We start from the raw sequence: 20,352 nt of genomic DNA on the forward strand, positions 1-20,352 counted from the left end.
ATGCAGGGACACTGCCACTTCACGAATCAATACAAGATCATCCAGGCCATGCAGGGACACTGCCACTTCACTATTCAATACAAGATGTTCCAGGCCATGCAGGGACACTGCCACTTCACGATTCAATACAAGATGTTCCAGGCCATGCAGGGACACTGCCACTTCACTATTCAATACAAGATGTTCCAGGCCATGCAGGGACACTGCCACTTCACTATTCAATACAAGATGTTCCAGGCCATGCAGGGACACTGCCACTTCACTATTCAATACAAGATGTTCCATGCCATGCAGGGACACTGCCACTTCACTATTCAATACAAGATGTTCCAGGCCATGCAGGGACACTGCCACTTCACGATTCAATACAAGATGTTCCAGGCCATGCAGGGACACTGCCACTTCACTATTCAATACAAGATGTTCCATGCCATGCAGGGACACTGCCACTTCACTATTCAATACAAGATGTTCCATGCCATGCAGGGACACTGCCACTTCACTATTCAATACAAGATGTTCCAGGCCATGCAGGGACACTGCCACTTCACTATTCAATACAAGATGTTCCAGGCCATGCAGGGACACTGCCACTTCACTATTCAATACAAGATGTTCCAGGCCATGCAGGGACACTGCCACTTCACTATTCAATACAAGATGTTCCAGGCCATGCAGGGACACTGCCACTTCACTATTCAATACAAGATGTTCCATGCCATGCAGGGACACTGCCACTTCACTATTCAATACAAGATGTTCCAGGCCATGCAGGGACACTGCCACTTCACGATTCAATACAAGATGTTCCAGGCCATGCAGGGACACTGCCACTTCACTATTCAATACAAGATGTTCCATGCCATGCAGGGACACTGCCACTTCACTATTCAATACAAGATGTTCCATGCCATGCAGGGACACTGCCACTTCACTATTCAATACAAGATGTTCCAGGCCATGCAGGGACACTGCCACTTCACGATTCAATACAAGATGTTCCAGGCCATGCAGGGACACTGCCACTTCACTATTCAATACAAGATGTTCCATGCCATGCAGGGACACTGCCACTTCACTATTCAATACAAGATGTTCCAGGCCATGCAGGGACACTGCCACTTCACGATTCAATACAAGATGTTCCAGGCCATGCAGGGACACTGCCACTTCACTATTCAATACAAGATGTTCCATGCCATGCAGGGACACTGCCACTTCACTATTCAATACAAGATGTTCCAGGCCATGCAGGGACACTGCCACTTCACTATTCAATACAAGATGTTCCAGGCCATGCAGGGACACTGCCACTTCACTATTCAATACAAGATGTTCCATGCCATGCAGGGACACTGCCACTTCACTATTCAATACAAGATGTTCCAGGCCATGCAGGGACACTGCCACTTCACTATTCAATACAAGATGTTCCAGGCCATGCAGGGACACTGCCACTTCACTATTCAATACAAGATGTTCCAGGCCATGCAGGGACACTGCCACTTCACGATTCAATACAAGATGTTCCAGGCCATGCAGGGACACTGCCACTTCACTATTCAATACAAGGTGTTCCAGGCCATGCAGGGACACTGCCACTTCACGATTCAATACAAGATGTTCCAGGCCATGCAGGGACACTGCCACTTCACTATTCAATACAAGATGTTCCAGGCCATGCAGGGACACTGCCACTTCACGATTCAATACAAGATGTTCCAGGCCATGCAGGGACACTGCCACTTCACGATTCAATACAAGATGTTCCAGGCCATGCAGGGACACTGCCACTTCACTATTCAATACAAGATGTTCCAGGCCATGCAGGGACACTGCCACTTCACTATTCAATACAAGATGTTCCAGGCCATGCAGGGACACTGCCACTTCACTATTCAATACAAGATGTTCCAGGCCATGCAGGGACACTGCCACTTCACTATTCAATACAAGGTGTTCCAGGCCATGCAGGGACACTGCCACTTCACTATTCAATACAAGATGTTCCAGGCCATGCAGGGACACTGCCACTTCACTATTCAATACAAGATGTTCCAGGCCATGCAGGGACACTGCCACTTCACTATTCAATACAAGATGTTCCAGGCCATGACCTGGCTAGCTGGGCTGTCTGGCCTGGCTAGCTGGGCTGCCTGGCCTGGCTAGCTGGGCTGCCTGGCCTGGCTAGCTGGGCTGCCTGGCTGTCTGGCCGGGCTGTCTGGCCTGGCTAGCTGGGCTGTCTGGCCTGGCTAGCTGGGCTGTCTGGCCTGGCTAGCTGGGCTGTCCATCTGGTGTAGGCCCATGGGCTAAACAAGCCAGAATTACTTCTGTAACCATTCCTTTCTTTTACTGGGAGACATTTATTGTAAATCTTCCACCAAATATATAACAATAGGGAGAAAATATCAGTACAACAAACAAAAGTATAGTCTAACTTCTCTGCATCTGTTTTCTCGTGACTTTGTTGGTCCTCGTCAGAGTCTCCATTTTTAATAATTGCTGAAAACATGTGTGGTTCTGATTGGCCTTTACCCTGTGGTACACTGTTCACCTGTCCTCGGTGAGTTGTGATAAAAGGTCTGTTTGCTTGTAGAAAGGCTTCCTGATAAAGTCATTGTTATTACGATGGCTGTGAAGGGACCAGAAGGTTACCTGTTTTTAGAAGTTACTAAGCAGTCAAACAGGAAGTGGCTCTTTCTTACACGCCATTATGTCCTCGTCTGATGCTCTATAAACTCTGAAATGACACTGGAATGCATGTTTACACAGTTTTATTCAAGTTTATTGGGTCGTGTACACAGTTTAGCAGATGTTCTAGCAGGTGCTGAGAAATGCTATGTAACAAGCTATTATTACTATCATTGAATTGGTTTCAGTAGTTCTGACCAACACTTCAGTTTTTGGTCAGTCCCTTCATGGTTGTAATGTGAGTAGTAAAGCCTGTTTCTGTCGAATTGATGTCATCTAGAGATCATCATCAGACTTCTCTGTGGTTAGTACGAGCAGGCGGACTAGGCGAGTGATCATATTCACGTTAGCCTTCTCCTTGGGGGGGTGAAATCAGAGAAAATCAATTCCCCAGCTGTGCCATCTGAACAGTGATCACATATTTCCAACTGTGGCACGACGATGAAGGCGTAACTCACACTGTAATAATTTCCTGTTTCCCTAGAAACGGTATCAACACTGTTACTGTTATGTTATTGAAATGTTCCGGCATTGAGTTGTGTGAGTGTTTGCAGTGCACTTCGTGGTTAAAAAAAAGGCCTCTTGTTGTATCTGAGTTGGAGGCGTATAGATCGTAAAGCCTGTTCTGTCTACTGAATTAGTGCTCTTCTAGAACCATCCAATGAAGCAGACCTGGGTTCAAATACTATTTGATATCTTTCAAATACTTTCAGCGTTTGCTCTGGCCTGGTTGGAGTGCCAGATGGGCAAGGGTTTATAGTTTTTGGACTACTCTGTTAGGACATTTTAAGTCAGGCAAGCTCGATCAAGCACAGATAAAATATTTGAAATAGTAGTTGAACCCAGGTCTGCAACCAAACCAAGGGCTGGGTCTCGGCCTCTTTCAGACAGGGTGCTGTAACTCATGTGGCCTAGGCCACTCAATGAAACCAATGACTCTACCTCAGACTTTACCAGGGAGAGGCTATACTAAAGAAAGCCATTCTCTTTATTGTCTCGGCTACCCACAAAACCACACATTGCACAGACTTGTAGACCCCTGGCTAATGGCTAGGCTACATCTCAGAGTTTACAATTAAATCTACCATTCACATCCCACCATGCAATCCTTACTAAACTGCAAAAACCAGGCAATTATTCGATTAGGCTACTTGAATTCCTCCTTGATTGTTGAATTGTGTTTACAATTATCTGCTGTAGGTTGTTGTCGATCTGCTGGGATAGCCAGTGTTTGTGCTTTTGCTGGGATAGCCAGCCATTTGGCTTCCTGGATCTGTCTGAGTGCTGCTGGGGCCTTCAGTCTTTTAATGATCAGTCATCTTGTGAATGTTTAAAAAAAAAAAAAAAAGGATGGAAATCCCATTATGCCCAGATACATGGAGATGAAAAGGTCGGTCTTCGTCATGGGCCAAGATTGTTCTCCTCAGCATTAACTCAGCCAGAGAACAGACGTTATCAGCCATTAGTGTCTATGGTTTATTCAGCTGACGGACTATATATAATCTCTATGGTGTCAGTTTGATGTCTCTGTTTGGTTTCATCTATTCAATGCCAGTCTAATTAGATTGAAAAGGGACCAGCCTTGATGTTTATGTAGAAGAAATCAGCCTTGATGGCTGGAATCCATCCCTTAGCCCTTGGCTTCCACTATAACCAGTGTTATTCAGTCAGGCATACTATTCAACAGGCATAGTTCTGAGATGACTAAAAGAGAGCTTATCAAATGAGAACTACTTTATCATTTCTGCACTTCCTTTTTATGGTCTTTAAAATGGGGTGAAAGCAGGTCAACGGCAGATGTAGGGCCTTGGCAAAGACTGGGAAGTGAATATTTGGAGACTGCAATATCATTGAGTCCTGTGTAAAAGGAAGGATGCACTGCTCCTACTTGGCTCTTTTTTAGGAAAGACACTAAGACTATATTATTACTCAGATCAGCTTCTCTCTTTCCCCTCCATCTTTATTTCAGGCCGACACGTAAGCAGCTAGCAGATCATGTATTTAGGAACCAATACTCAAGTCAAGTGATAATGAAAGACATGGAACACAATGGCTCTCGAGTGGCACAGTGGTCTAAGGCACTGCATCTCAGTGCTAGAGGTGTCACTACAGATCATGGTTCGATCCCGGGCTGTATCACAACCGGCCGTGATCGGGTGTCCCGTAGGGGCGCCGCACATTTTGGCCAGCGTCATCTGGGTTAGGGGAGGGTTTGGTCGAGAGGCAGGCTGTCATTGTAAAATAAGAAAGTGTTCTTAACTGCCTAGTTAAATAAATGAGGAAAAAACAACCACACAAGGGGAAGTTCATAGTCAACTTGTTTGCTAACGACATTTGACAATATTGTAATTTCACAAGAAACCTCAGTTTAACACATGTATGTAGTCAGAAACAAGTGCCTCCTCCCTTCACTATTTTTGGAGCAAAAAAATGAAAATTGCATCAATATCAAGTCTAACTGGTCTCAATAAATTGTTTTCTTTTCTTACTACATCAATTCATTCAAATCTACTTGTGTAATGTGTGATTATTGGGGAATAAATATGTCCAAGTCAAGTGGTTTAAGGCCTTCCAAAATAAACTGCGTCCTGTTATCTGCTTCTCCAGTTTCCTGTCATTTGTCCAAGGAGGGAGAGGCAGGGAGAGGAAAGGAGGAGGGGGGCAGGGAAAGGAGGAGGGGGGCAGGGAGAGGAGGGGGGGGGGGGGGGGGGCAGGGAGAGGAGGCGAGAGAGGAGGGGGTTAAAGGTTGGTGTGTGGGGTGCAGTGAGCGAGAAAGTGCTGTTAGCCAAGTCAGGAAGGATAATGGGAGGATAATGGCTATGGATCTGAATCCACCACAGCCAGCAGCAGCAGTCCAATGCTCCAGCAGCCGTTAGTACACTGGACGGAGGGACCGAGGGAGGGAAAGAGAGAGACTAGCTGAACTAAAACTCTGCTGGGTGGTGATGAGCTCTCCCTCGGTCCTCAGCAGTGATACATCTGATGGCCCTAGACCACAACAGCCAGGAGACTGGTGTGTAGTCAGATGTCAAGAAACCACCCAAATATTTGTGTTCCATCGAGTCACCTCAGTTATGTGGTGTACGCATGTCTCAAATGGCACCATATTCCCTATATAGTGCACTACTTTTGATCAGGGCCCATAAGACGCTGGCCAAAAGTAGTGTACTATGTAGGGAATAGGGTGCCATTTGGCACATTTAGTTGTGGTGTATGGTGAAGCTCTAAAGCTGTGTCAATAGATTACTCTCAAGACTCTGAGCAAATTCAGATAGATCCCTCCCCATTTCCTTCCGTTTTAATAGACGTTTTGCAACAGAATCGACGTAATGCATACGCCCCCAGGCGAGCCGGAGAGGGAGAGGGAGAGGGAGAGGGAGAGGGAGAGGGAGAGGGAGAGGGAGAGGGAGAGGGAGAGGGAGAGGGAGAGGGAGAGGGAGAGAGAGAGAGAGGAGGGGGCAGGCAGAAAAAAATGTGGTGCACATATGTCGTGGTAATCAGTCTTGCATGCCTCGCTAATTCACCTCTTCCTCTCTGGTTTTATTTACATTACAGATTTCTCCAGGCCTTTATAGCCTGTCGTCTAGTTAGGCTATAGCCCACAAATACATTTTAGTGGGGTAAAAAAAAAACACACATGGGATTTTTCTTAGCTTTCACACCCCTAATCTATGTATACTCCGCTAGCTAGCTGACCATCACTTATCATTACTCCTCTGATGCCATTTGATACCACCTGATCTTGTCCTGTTTACCACCTCGTAACACAACTACACGGTGAGGCTGTGTTGGAGGGTTTAGCCATAACTGTCTTCTGTGTTCTCTGGAGAGGTCTGCAGATTTGGTAAGATCTGACAAGACTTTGTGATGGAAAATGTTATGTTTGTGCTTTTCTAAAAAACAATTTCATGCATGTAACTGAAATAATCTTCACTGTCAGTATCTGCAATTTGGCAGTACGCCCAGAACCTTGTTTTGAGAACAAAATATATCTGTTTCAGGGTCTCAGCTTAGAGAGAAGAAGCCTTGTGAGGTTTTGGTCTGTCACATGCATAAACCAGTATTGGTATGAATGAATGAAGCAAATGTTAATGATGAATTAATTATGAATGATGAATAAGCTAAATCATGCAAATATAACTTGTCTGCAATATTTAAGAGAATTAACGGGACTGTCCCTGTAGAGCTCCTGACAGACGTTCACTATGGTGCATCAATGATTAATTTAAGATTGACTTCAAGTGTCCCATGTGTAAAATTTCCACGACAATTTCATCAAAACTCATTGCAACGTTAAATATCTCTTAGCTTCACGCATGCTATGCTGCCTGTGAACAGGAACACATTTGGATACTACATACTTTTCTATTACAGAGTTATGGGCACGTACTTCCGTTCCATAACACATTCAGAGCAGACGTTTGTTAGATGGCGTTGGGTGCACTTAGGTCTAATAGAATGTAACCATAGAAAGAACTAGCTTCACATCTGAAAGCCAGGCTGTCTCTCTGTGTCCCAGTCCTCCAGGCTTTGAGAGTCCCTGGGTGCATGTCAACAATGCCTTGTCTGTTCTGTTGGTCCGGGCCACTTTATCTATCTCCTTCACAACGCTGCACTGGTCTGTGCTGTTCTGTTGGCAGCTGGAAATAGGAGTGTCAACGTTTCCACCCCAGACCCTGTCTGGCTGGGGGGCCAGCTTGACATCAGGCTGTGTGGTATGTGACAGCATACTGACACAATGACCGTCTGAGCCAGCGAATGGATAAACAAGTTGACATTAACAATTACCTAGTCTGAATATACATTTTTTTTTTCAGTGTGCAGACAGAATCATCTATTTTTGAAATGAAGAATTACCTATCCATTACCTATCCACCTGTGCTCTTCTTGTCCTTTTAGTAAAGTTCTATTAAAAAAATAGACGTGCTTCGGCCTTGCATGCCTGTGTGTTGCCTAATCAGTCGGTTTCTGGTTGGGATTGGAGATCAGAATACAGCCGCCACGCCCTTCAGCTGGAATGAGTGCAGAAACATTCTATTTGTACTGAGTTGTTGGGATCAGGGCTGTTGTTGGTCTACATGAAGAGAGGGAGGTGGGAAATTAGGAATAATAAGATTCACTCCTAAGAAGCCACTTTTGCTTTGTGAAACCCCCCCTACTGTGCCTGAAAGTGAACACTATTCTCAGAGAAAACAACATACTTTTTGTTTCGGTCTTTTCAAAGACTTCTTTTCAGCTACTGTGTATTTCCTAAGTCAGGTGTATTCAGGCAACGATCCCCTTCCTATTATTTCAGAAGTCTATACTGTGTCCATAGAAGCCATCTTGTCTGAACTTGCCCTCACCCTGAACAGGATATCACTGTAAGGAAATGTCTTAAGAAAACAGTGATTGGATACGAGAGATTAGCAAAATACACTGAGCTCATTTCCTCAACAGGTCCGTCATTACAACAACCATACAGGGCCAGGTAGGGCTGCATGATATGGGAATTTTTTATAGTAAATATTCAGTGGTGGATAAAGTATCCGAATTGTCATACTTGAGTCGAAGTATCTGTACTGATGGTGCAAAAGCCATGACAGGGAGACAGTGGGGTGGTAACGCACGTGCAAGCAATTACTCTCGACGCCACTTGGGTACATTGCAGCATCAACCGAGAGGCTCTTGCTGGCAAGGGACACCTTGATAGATGTTTGGTTACTACAGGGAAAATGGTTAACTTTGTTAAAGCAAGGCCCCTGAACTCTTGTGTATTTTCTGCACTATGCAATAATATGGGCAACGGCCATGTAATGCTTTTACAACATACAGAAGTGCGCTGATTATCAAGTGGCAAAATATTGAATTTTTTTTTTGAATTGCGAGATGAGCTTAAAGTTGTTTTTACTGACCATCATTTTCACTTGTCTGACCGCCTGCATGATGATGAGTTTCTCACACAACTGGCCTATCTGAGTGATGCTTTTGCCCGCCTGAATAATCTAAATCTAGGATTACAGGGACTCTTTGTAACTATATTCAATGTGCGGGACAAAATTGAGGCTATGATTAAGAAGTTGGAGCTCTTCTCTGTCTGCATTAACAAGGACAACACACAGGTCTTTCCATCATTGTATTTTTTTGTCTGCAAATGAACTCAAGCTTAGGGACAATGTTAAATGTGATATAGTGAAGCACCTGAGTGAGTTGGGTGTGCAATTACGCAGGTACTTTCCTGAAATGGATGACATAAACAACTGGATTGGTAATCCCTTTCATGCCCTGCCTCCAGTTCACTTACCGATATCTGAACAAGAGAGACTCATTGAAATTGCAACAAGTGGTTCTGTGAAAAATTGAATTTAATCAGAAGCCACTGTCAGATTTCTGGATTGGGCTCAGTGTATCCTGCCTTGGCAAATCGCACTGTTAATTAAGACACTGATGCCCTTTGCAACCACGTACCTATGTGAGAGTGGATTCTCGGCCCTCACTAGCATGAAAACAAAATACAGGCACAGACTGTGTGGAAAATGATTTAAGACTGAGACTCTCTTCAATACAACACAACATTGCAGAGTTATGTGCATCCTTTCAAGCACATCCTTCTCATTAACCTGTGGTCATTTATTCACAATTTTCGATGAACAAATAACATTTTATGTGTAAGATGGTTAACCTGTTATGGCTGCAATCCCGATACCGGGATCGATATGACAACTACCAGTGAAAATAGAGGGCGCCAAATTCAAACAAATCTCATAATTACAATTCCTAAAACATACATGTGTTTCATATCATTTTAAAGCTATTCTCGTTGTTAATCCCACCAAAGTGTCCGATTTCAAATAGGTTTTTCAGCAAAAGCACTACAAACGATTTATTTTAGGTCTCCACCAAACCACAATAAGCACAGCCATTTTCCAGCAAAATATAGCATTCAGAAAAACCAGAAATAAAGATAATTCAAGGTTAGTGACTAATTTTATCTTCATCAGATGACACTCATAGGACTCCATGTTACACAATACATGCATGTTTTGTTTGATAAAGTTCATATTATTATCAAAAAACCTGAGTTTACATTGGCTATTTAGATTCACTAGTTCCAAAAACATCAAGTGAATTTGCATAGCCACATCGTTTCAACAGAAATACTCATCATAAATGTAGATGATAATACAAGTTATACACGTGGAATTATAGATATACCTCTCCTTAATGCAACCGCTTTACGGAAACGTTATGGAACGCAAGTGACTACTATGAGGAAAAAGCGCGATCACAAAATGGCTGCTTGATGGACATCTGATATATTCTGCTCTCATTCACTCCCACAACAACATAGAAGCCTCATTATAATTTCTATTGATGGTTGACATCTAGTGAGACCCCTAGGCAGTGCGACATCATTCATATCTCAAGGGGATTTCATTGGGGACTCTGGTGAATACATACAAGCTCAGATTTCTGACTTCCTGTTTTGATTTCAACTCAGGATTTTGCCTGCCAATATGAGTTCTGCTATACTCAGACATCATTCAAACAGTTTTAGAAACGTCAGAGTGTTTTCTATCCAATACTAATAATAATATGCAAATATTAGCAACTATGACTGAGGAGCAGGCCGTTTGATATGGGTACCTTTCATCCAAGCTACTCAATACTGCCCCCTGCAGCCATAAAAAGTTAAATAAAGAGCAAAATGATTATTATTTGTGCCCTGGTCCTATAAGAGCTCTTTGTCACTTCCCACGAGCCGGGTTATGACAACTCACACTCATTCTTAGGTTTAATAAATGTATTGTGTGTGTGTGACAGGCTTACAATGATGGCAAAAAGCAACATTTGAGAGTACGCTGACCCTGGTGCTAGAGGGGGTAGCAGCTGGAGGTTGAATGTTTGAAGGGGTATGGGACAATAAAAAGTTTGGGAACCACTGGTCTAAATCATTTGATGATGAGATCCAGAGATGAACTATATACACTGAGTATACCAAATATTAAGAACACCTTCCTAATATCGGGGCATGAACTCTACAATGTGTCAAAAGTGTTCCACTGGGATGCTGGCCCATGTTGAGTCCAATGCTTCCCACAGTTCTGTCAAGTTGGCTGGATGTCCTTTGGCTGGTGGACTATTCTTTATTTATGTGGGAAACTGTTTAGCGTGAAAACCCAGCAACGTTGTAGTTCTTGACACAAACCTGTGCGTCTGGCACAATCTACCATACCCCGTTCAAAGGCACTTAAATATTTAGTCTTGCCCATTCACCCTCTGAATGGCACACATACACAATCCATGTCTCAATTGTCCCCCCAAAAATGATTCTCTAGTTGGTGATTTTCAAAAGTGCGGGGGGGTAAGATGTCCAGTTTCCCTTCTTTCTGGTCCTTTAGTTGAAGTCCACTCAGTGTGTGTCCTACATCTAAAAAGAACTCTCTCCTGCTCCCCTAACCTTTAGTTGAACGGCTCTCTAACTACCCCGGAACGCTGGACAGTTAATTATGGCTTTAGTTGAACGGCTCTCTAACTACCCTGGAACGCTGGACAGTTAATTATGGCTTTAGTTGAACGGCTCTCTAACTACCCTGGAACGCTGGACAGTTAATTATGGCTTTAGTTGAACGGCTCTCTAACTACCCTGGAACGCTGGACAGTTAATTATGGCTTTAGTTGAACGGCTCTCTAACTACCCTGGAACGCTGGACAGTTAATTATGGCTTTAGTTGAACGGCTCTCTAACTACCCTGGAACGCTGGACAGTTAATTATGGCTTTAGTTGAACGGCTCTCTAACTACCCTGGAACGCTGGACAGTTAATTATGGCTTTAGTTGAACGGCTCTCTAACTACCCTGGAACGCTGGACAGTTAATTATGGCTTTTGTTCAGAGCCTCTCAAGGCAGGAATGCCAGGTTGGCACATGTTCGCTCCCACCTCACTCCGAGAGAGCTGGCAGTTGCTCCACTTTTAGCCTGGCATCAACCTTTTTTGTTTAATTTACAAACGCTCACTAACTCCCACTGGACCAATGAAATGCGGGAGGACCTGTGCTTCTGTAGTACGACAGCTTTCTGGATTGGCTGTGCCATTACAGTTTAGAGTCATCCTTGAGCTGACACCTCGACAGTACTCTCTACATTCCCAATAACTCATAGGGTTAGGAAGTTTTTATTTTATTTTTTAACTTCATGCCCTGGCTGTGGCCTAGTCTTTCAGCCTCACTCCACTTTTAGTTCTACTTCCACCTCTTGTGTTGAATTTACGAACGGTGTAGGTGGACACTCGACTCCTACTTTCACACTGGACCAATGAGAAGACAGTAATGAGGTCAGGGGGATCTGGTTCAGCCCCACTCTGACTCCATGACGTCAGCTCTCTGGAATGGAGGACTGTAATGAGCTGGTGGAACAGTTGGTTATCCTTGAACTTTAACCTCCCCCACTAATGGCATATTCCTAACAACTAGCTTCAGAAGCTCTTAGTCATAGCCCTCCAATAGGCTGGCTGGCATTAGTGGTGAGGTGGCCTTATGAGAACTCTCAAAAATGTATATCTTATAAAAATATATTTTGTACTCTTATTTAAAAAAAAATGCCTTAAATATAATTGTACATCCTTTTATGTTATACACAGCAGAAGAAGCTGATCAAGTTGGAGTCGTGTGCTTGTGTAGTTGTGGGCATGTTCACACTAGTTGAATATAATCGTGTGGGTGAAGAGCTGTGAAAAACGGTGTGTGTGTGTGTAACAGGGGTTGGGCCAGTGATCAGTCAGCCAACAAGCTCCATATGAATCAGACATTAACTAGCCTCACTCCCAGTCAGTCTCGGAGCTCAAATGTCTGTCGGCCCGGGGAGAGACTGACACAGAGACAGACCTGGACGTGTTCCCTCCCTGGGTTTCGCATGATGAACATTACCGTTAGGAAAGTCTACAAGCGGTGTGCTTCAGTGATCTACACTACAGCTGTTGATATGAATGAGAAGTCTGGATCATTTTGTTTTCTCACAGCTTCATGTGGTGAAGGATGTGTCTGATCGCTGAGGTCACACTGGGGGATACGAGTCATGGGAGATGTGAATGTGTGCTCTTTTACACGTGTTTGTGTGTTGAGGTTCCCCCCTCCAGTGACCTGTGTGTTGAGGCAATAGTTTATATCATCCTTTAAAGGTTAAATAAAACAATTTTAAAATGATTAACAATATGTAGCAATATGTGTTTGTTGTTAAAGACCAAAGGTTAAACACATTTACATGACATATTTCAATGTGCCGGTTTCTCAGACCCAAATGCTCAATGGAGAATCTCCATTAGCTAATTTAAAAGTGATGACTTGGTCTGAGTAGGGTATGTTTGTGTCCAGGAACCTGGCCCTACAGGGTGTTTGTCAGTTAATGTGCTGTGATGACTTGGTCTGAGTAGGATACGTTTGTGTCCAGGAACCTGGCCCTACAGGGGGTTTATGTCAGTTAATGTGCTGTGATGACTTGGTCTGAGTAGGATACGTTTGTGTCCAGGAACCTGGCCCTACAGGGTGTTTATGTCAGTTAATGTGCTGTTCCTGTTTTCCTGTTGTGTTCTAGGTGGGGAAAGACACTGTCCAGACCACAGAAGACCACATAATGAAGAGAGACATGCCTCCAGCTTTCATCAAGTACGTAGATGAAAGATATCTGCCTTCTCCTCAACTCTCAGCCCACAAACTTTATTACCTTATTTACCGTTTACCAGTCTAACAGTCTTATCCAATTTAGACATTTACAACAATGTCTGAATCTTGTCTTGTGTACTCTTTCTCTCCCCCTAGTCTCTCACTCTGTCCTGTTCTCTCTTTCTCTCCCTCTAGGCTCTCTCTCTGTCCTGTTCTCTTTCTCTCCCTCTAGTCTCTCGCTCTCTCTGTCCTGTTCTCTTTATCTCCCTCTAGTCTCTCGCTCTCTCTGTCCTGTTCTCTTTCTCTCCCCCTAGTCTCTCACTCTCTCTGTCCTGTTCTCTCTTTCTCTCCCTCTATCTGTCCTGTTCTCTCTTTCTCTCCCTCTCTCTCTGTCCTGTTCTCTCTTTCTCTCCCTCTCTGTCTTGTTCTCTCTTTCTCTCCTCTCTTTCTGTCCTGTTCTCTCTTTCTCTCCTCTCTTTCTGTCCTGTTCTCTCTTTCTCTCCTCTCTCTCTGTCCTGTTCTCTCTTTCTCTCCTCTCTCTCTGTCCTGTTCTCTCTTTCTCTCCTCTCTCTCTCTCTCTCTCTGTCCTGTTCTCTCTTTCTCTCCCTCTCTCTCTCTCTGTCCTGTTCTCTCTCTCCCTCGAGTCAATTTAAATTTAAGGACTTTATTGGCATGGGAAACATATGTTAACATTGCTAAAGCAAGGGAAGTAGATAATAAACAAAAGTGAAATAAACAATTGAAATGAACAGTAAACATTACACTCACAAAAGTTCCAAAAGAATAAAGACATTTCAAATGTCATATTATATATTTATACAGTGTTGTAACAATGTGCAAATAGTTAAAGTACTAAAGGGAAAATAAATAAACATAAATATGGGTTGTATTTACAGTGGTGTTTGTTCTTCACTGGTTGACCTTTTCTTGTGGCAACAGGTCACATCTTGCTGCTGTGATGGCACACTGTGGAATTTCACTCAGTAGATATGGGAGTCAAATTATTTTTAATGTGTCAAGTAATTATCTTTTTGTTTTCTCATTGTTTGCTTCGGTCTAATTGTGTTGCTGTCCTGGGACTCTGTGGGGTGTATTTGTGTTTGTGAACAGAGCCCCAGGACCAGCTTGCTTAGGGGACTCTTCTCCAGGTTCATCTCTCTGTAGGTGATGGCTTTGCTATGGAAGGTTTGGGAATCACTTCCCAAACTTTGGTTGTAGAATTTAACGTCTCTTTTCAGGATTTTGATAATTAGCGGGTATTGGCCTAATTCTGCTCTGCATGCATTATTTAGTGTTTTACATTGTACACAGAGGATATTTTTGCAGAATTCTGCATGCGGAGTCTCAATTTGGTGTTTATGCCATTTTTGTGAATTCTTTGGTGAGCTGATCCCAGACCTCATGAAGGGCAATGGGTTCTATATCTGATTCAAGTATTAGCCAGATCTTAATTGGTATGTTGAAATTTATGTTCCCTTTGATGGCATAGAAGGCCCTTCTTGCCTTGTCTCTCAGATGGTTCACAGCTTTGTGGAAGTTACCTGTGGCGCTGATGTGTAGGCCAAGGTGTATGTATAGTTTTTTGTGTGCTCTAGGGCAACGGTGTCTAGATGGAATTTGTATTTGTAGTCCTGGAGACTGGACCTTTTTTGGAACACCATTATTTTGGTCTTTCTGAGATTTACTGTCAGGACCCAGGTCTGGCAGAATATGTGCAGAATATATAGGTGCTGTGGTAGACCCTCCTTGGTTGGGGACAGAAGCATTAGCAAACAGTAGACATTTGACTTCAGATTCTAGTAGGGTGAGGCCGGGTGCTGCAGACTGTTCTAGTGCCCTCGCCAATTTCTTTATATGTTGAAGAGAGTGGGGCTTTAGCTGCATCCCTGTCTCAACCCACGGCCCTGTGGAAAGAGGTATTTTTGTTTGCCAATTTTAATCGTACACTTGTTGTTGTGTGGATATCTTAATGTTCTATGTTTTTCCCCACATCAGTTTGTATAGCAGACCCTCATGCCAAAATGAGTCTGAATGAAGGCTTTTTTGAAATCAACAAAGCATGGAAAGACTTTGCCTTTGTTTTGGTTTGTTTGGTTGTCAATTAGGGTGTGCAGGGTGAATACATGGTCTGTTGTACGGTAATTTGATAAAAAGCCAATATGACATTTGCTCAGTACATTGTTTTCATTGAGGAAATGTATGAGTCTGCTGTTAATAATAATGCAGAGGATTTCCCCAAGTTTGCTGTTGACACATATCCCACGGTAGTTGTTGGGGTCAAATTTGTCTCAACTTTCGTGGATTGGGATGATCAGTCCTTGGTTCCAAATATTGGGGAAGATGCCAGAGCTGAGGATGATGTTAAAGAGTTTAATTATAGCCAATTGGAATTTGTTGTCTGTATATTTGATCATTTCATTGAGGATACCATCAACACCACAGGCCTTTTGGGGTTGGAGGGTTTGTAATTTTGTCCTGTAGTTCATTCAATGTAATTGGAGAATCCAGTGGGTTCTGGTAGTCTTTAATAGTTGATTCTAAGGTTTGTATTTGATCATGTCTATGTTTTTGCTGTTTGTTCTTTGTTAAAGAGCCAAAAAGATTGGAGAAGTGGTTTACCCATACATCTCCATCTCTTCGTGTTGTTTGTTTAGTGTTTTCCAATTTCTCCAGAAGTGATTAGATTCTATGGATTCTTCAATTACATTGATCTGATTTCTGACGTGCTGTTCCTTCTTTTTCTGTACTGTATTTCTGTATTGTTTTAGTGATTCACCGTAGTGAAGGTTTAGGCTCAGGTTTTCCCGGTCTCTATGTTTTTGGTTGGACAGGTTTCTCAATTTCTTTCTTAGATTTTTGCATTCATCATCAAACCATTTGTCATTGTTCATTTTCTTAGGTTGTTGGCTTGAAATGTTTATATTTGATAGGGAAACTGAGGTCAAATATACTTTTAAGGTTTTCTACTGCCATGTTTACACCTTCACTGTCACAGTGAAACATTTTGTCCAGGAAATTGTCTAGAAGGGATTTAATTTGTTGTTGCCTAATAGTTCTTTGGTAATTTTCCACACTACTTTCCTTCCATCGATAGCATTTCTTAATATTACTCAGTTCCTTTGGCTTTGATGCCTCATGATTGAGTATTGCTCTGTTCAAGTAGAGTGTGATTTTTCTGTGATCTGATAGGGGTGTCAGTGGACTGACTGAACGTTCTGAGAGACTCTGGGTTGAGGTCAGTGATAAAGTAGTCTACAGTACTACTGCCAAGAGATGAGTTATAGGTGTACCTACTGCAGGAGTCCCCTCAAAGCCTACCATTGACTATGTACTGTACATTGACTATGTACTGTGGGCAGAAGGGGCATTGGTCTGATATGTGGGGGCTTATATAGGGTGTGGCCCGTGGTTTGTTTGGGTTGGTCATTTCAGGTGTGTGAGGAGGGTCTGCTGCTCTGTTTCTACTCTGAGGTGCCAGGGCTGCGGTTGAGGGTGACGTCCTTCAGGGTCCTGGTAAAAGTTGGGATTGCTTCCTTGTATAGGTGTACCTGGTCATAGAGGCTGTTCAAGTCCAGGGTGGAGTGGTGGGCCAGGGTGGAGTGGTGGATACTGCTGCCTTGTATAGGTGGACCTGGTCATAGAGGCTGTTCAAGTCCAGGGTGGAGTGGTGGGCCAGGTAGACCTTAGGTTTTGAGGCACAGTCTTGCGAAATGTTAGCATTCACCCGCTCTATGGTGGGCAAATGTAAGCATTTCCTGCTGGACCCTCAGGTCATTTGTGTCTCTTCTCTCTCGCTCTTCTCCCTCTAGTCACTCTGTCGAGAGAGAGACTAGTCTTTCTCTCATTTCTCCCGTCTCTCTAGTCTCTCTCTACTCGTCTCTGTCTCTCTCTACTCGTCTCTGTCTCTCTCTACTCGTCTCTGTCTCTCTCTACTCGTCTCTGTCTCTCTCTACTCGTCTCTGTCTCTCTCTACTCGTCTCTGTCTCTCTCTACTCGTCTCTGTCTCTCTCTACTCGTCTCTGTCTCTCTCTACTCGTCTCTGTCTACTCGTCTCTGTCTACTCGTCTCTCTCTACTCGTCTCTCTCTACTCGTCTCTCTCTACTCGTCTCTGTCTCTCTCTACTCGTCTCTGTCTCTCTCTACTCGTCTCTCTCTACTCTCTGTCTCTCTCTACTCTCTGTCTCTCTCTACTCTCTGTCTCTCTCTACTCTCTGTCTCTCTCTACTCTCTGTCTCTCTCTACTCTCTGTCTCTCTCTACTCTCTGTCTCTCTCTACTCTCTGTCTCTCTCTACTCTCTGTCTCTCTCTACTCTCTGTCTCTCTCTCTACTCTCTGTCTCTCTCTCTACTCTCTGTCTCTCTCTCTACTCTCTCTCTCTCTCTACTCTCTGTCTCTCTCTCTACTCTCTCTCTCTCTCTACTCTCTGTCTCTCTCTCTACTCTCTGTCTCTCTCTCTACTCTCTGTCTCTCTCTCTACTCTCTGTCTCTCTCTCTACTCTCTGTCTCTCTCTCTACTCTCTGTCTCTCTCTCTACTCTCTGTCTCTCTCTCTACTCTGTCTCTCTCTCTACTCTGTCTCTCTCTCTACTCTGTCTCTCTCTCTACTCTCTGTCTCTCTCTCTACTCTCTGTCTCTCTCTCTACTCTCTGTCTCTCTCTCTACTCTCTGTCTCTCTCTCTACTCTCTGTCTCTCTCTCTACTCTCTGTCTCTCTCTCTACTCTCTGTCTCTCTCTCTACTCTCTGTCTCGCTTGTCTCTGTCTCGCTTGTCTCTCTCTCGCTTGTCTCTCTCTCGCTTGTCTCTCTCTCGCTTGTCTCTCTCTAGTCTCGTCTCTCTAGTCTCTCTCTCTCGTCTCTCTAGTCTCTCTCTCGTCTCTAGTCTCTCTCTCGTCTCTAGTCTGTGTCTCTGTCTCTCTAGTCTGTCTCTCTCACTCTCTCTGTGTGTGTTGGGGTGCTGGTTGCTACTGTGGGAGGCTCGCTGCCTCTCTAGTCTCTCTCTCTCTGTGTGTTGGGGCGCTGGTTGCTGCTGTGGGAGGCTCACTGCCTCCTAAGCTTCTATTTGTCCAGGGAGGGACTCCTCACTAAAGGAGGAAGCGGGAAGGAACAGTGGGAGGCTTCTATTTGTCCAGGGAGGGACTCCTCACTAAAGGAGGAAGCAGGAAGGAACAGTGGGAGGTTTCTCTTTGTCCAGGGAGGGACTCCTCACTAAAGGAGGAAGCAGGAAGGAACAGTGGGAGGTTTCTATTTGTCCAGGGAGGGACTCCTCACTAAAGGAGGAAGGAACAGTGGTAGGTTTCTATTTGTCCAGGGAGGGACTCCTCACTAAAGGAGGAAGCAGGAAGGAACAGTGGGAGGTTTCTATTTGTCCAGGGAGGGACTCCTCACTAAAGGAGGAAGCAGGAAGGAACAGTGGGAGGTTTCTATTTGTCCAGGGAGGGACTCCTCACTAAAGGAGGAAGCAGGAAGGAACAGTGGGAGGTTTCTATTTGTCCAGGGAGGGACTCCTCACTAAAGGAGGAAGCAGGAAGGAACAGTGGGAGGTTTCTCTTTGTCCAGGGAGGGACTCCTCACTAAAGGAGGAAGCAGGAAGGAACAGTGGGAGGTTTCTATTTGTCCAGGGAGGGACTCCTCACTAAAGGAGGAAGGAACAGTGGTAGGTTTCTATTTGTCCAGGGAGGGACTCCTCACTAAAGGAGGAAGCAGGAAGGAACAGTGGGAGGTTTCTATTTGTCCAGGGAGGGACTCCTCACTAAAGGAGGAAGCAGGAAGGAACAGTGGGAGGTTTCTATTTGTCCAGGGAGGGACTCCTCACTAAAGGAGGAAGCAGGAAGGAACAGTGGGAGGTTTCTATTTGTCCAGGGAGGGACTCCTCACTAAAGGAGGAAGCAGGAAGGAACAGTGGGAGGTTTCTATTTGTCCAGGGAGGGACTCCTCACTAAAGGAGGAAGCAGGAAGGAACAGTGGTAGGCTTATATTTGTCCAGGGAGGGACTCCTCACTAAAGCAGGAAGGAACAGTGGGAGGTTTCTATTTGTCCAGGGAGGGACTCCTCACTAAAGGAGGAAGCAGGAAGGAACAGTGGGAGGTTTCTATTTGTCCAGGGAGGGACTCCTCACTAAAGCAGGAAGGAACAGTGGGAGGTTTCTATTTGTCCACGGAGGGACTCCTCACTAAAGCAGGAAGGAACAGTGGGAGGTTTCTATTTGTCCAGGGAGGGACTCCTCACTAAAGCAGGAAGGAACAGTGGGAGGTTTCTATTTGTCCAGGGAGGGACTCCTCACTAAAGCAGGAAGGAACAGTGGGAGGTTTCTATTTGTCCAGGGAGGGACTCCTCACTAAAGGAGGAAGCAGGAAGGAACAGTGGTAGGTTTCTATTTGTCCAGGGAGGGACTCCTCACTAAAGGAGGAAGCAGGAAGGAACAGTGGTAGGTTTCTATTTGTCCAGGGAGGGACTCCTCACTAAAGGAGGAAGCAGGAAGGAACAGTGGTAGGTTTCTATTTGTCCAGGGAGGGACTCCTCACTAAAGGAGGAAGCAGGAAGGAACAGTGGTAGGCTTCTATTTGTCCAGGGAGGGACTCCTCACTAAAGGAGGAAGGAACAGTGGTAGGCTTCTATTTGTCCAGGGAGGGACTCCTCACTAAAGGAGGAAGCAGGAAGGAACAGTGGTAGGCTTATATTTGTCCAGGGAGGGACTCCTCACTAAAGGAGGAAGGAACAGTGGTAGGCTTCTATTTGTCCAGGGAGGGACTCCTCACTAAAGGAGGAAGGAACAGTGGTAGGCTTCTATTTGGTCTTCTTCGTAGACGGCTGCTCTTGGTTAACCTCAACCTAAGCCCCAAGAGAAAATTATTCAAATTGTATTTCCAGTCATTTTCTGTGGACATATGGATTCAATCTATATCACGTTGTCATTATAAACAGTAGTGTTACAGTACGTTACTCCCTGAATGAATGAATCAAGAGGGACATTTTTCTCTTCCTACTCCACTAGAGCTATGAATAATCTCCACCAATCACAGCCGCTT

At 44.4% G+C, this 20,352-nt stretch overlaps 1 protein-coding gene across 1 annotated transcript in view; it reads left to right on the plus strand.

The window, feature by feature from the left end:
* LOC139376980 (vinculin-like) overlaps window positions 1-20,352 on the plus strand; it is a 53,602-nt gene that overhangs the window by 3,058 nt on the left and 30,192 nt on the right. The window contains exon 2 of the mRNA XM_071120012.1: window positions 13,262-13,332. Coding sequence (XP_070976113.1) covers window positions 13,262-13,332 — 71 coding nt within the window. The remainder of the gene's footprint in view (window positions 1-13,261; window positions 13,333-20,352) is intronic.

Source organism: Oncorhynchus clarkii, chromosome 20 (assembly GCF_045791955.1).
Source record: "Oncorhynchus clarkii lewisi isolate Uvic-CL-2024 chromosome 20, UVic_Ocla_1.0, whole genome shotgun sequence".
Classification (NCBI taxonomy): domain Eukaryota; kingdom Metazoa; phylum Chordata; class Actinopteri; order Salmoniformes; family Salmonidae; genus Oncorhynchus; species Oncorhynchus clarkii.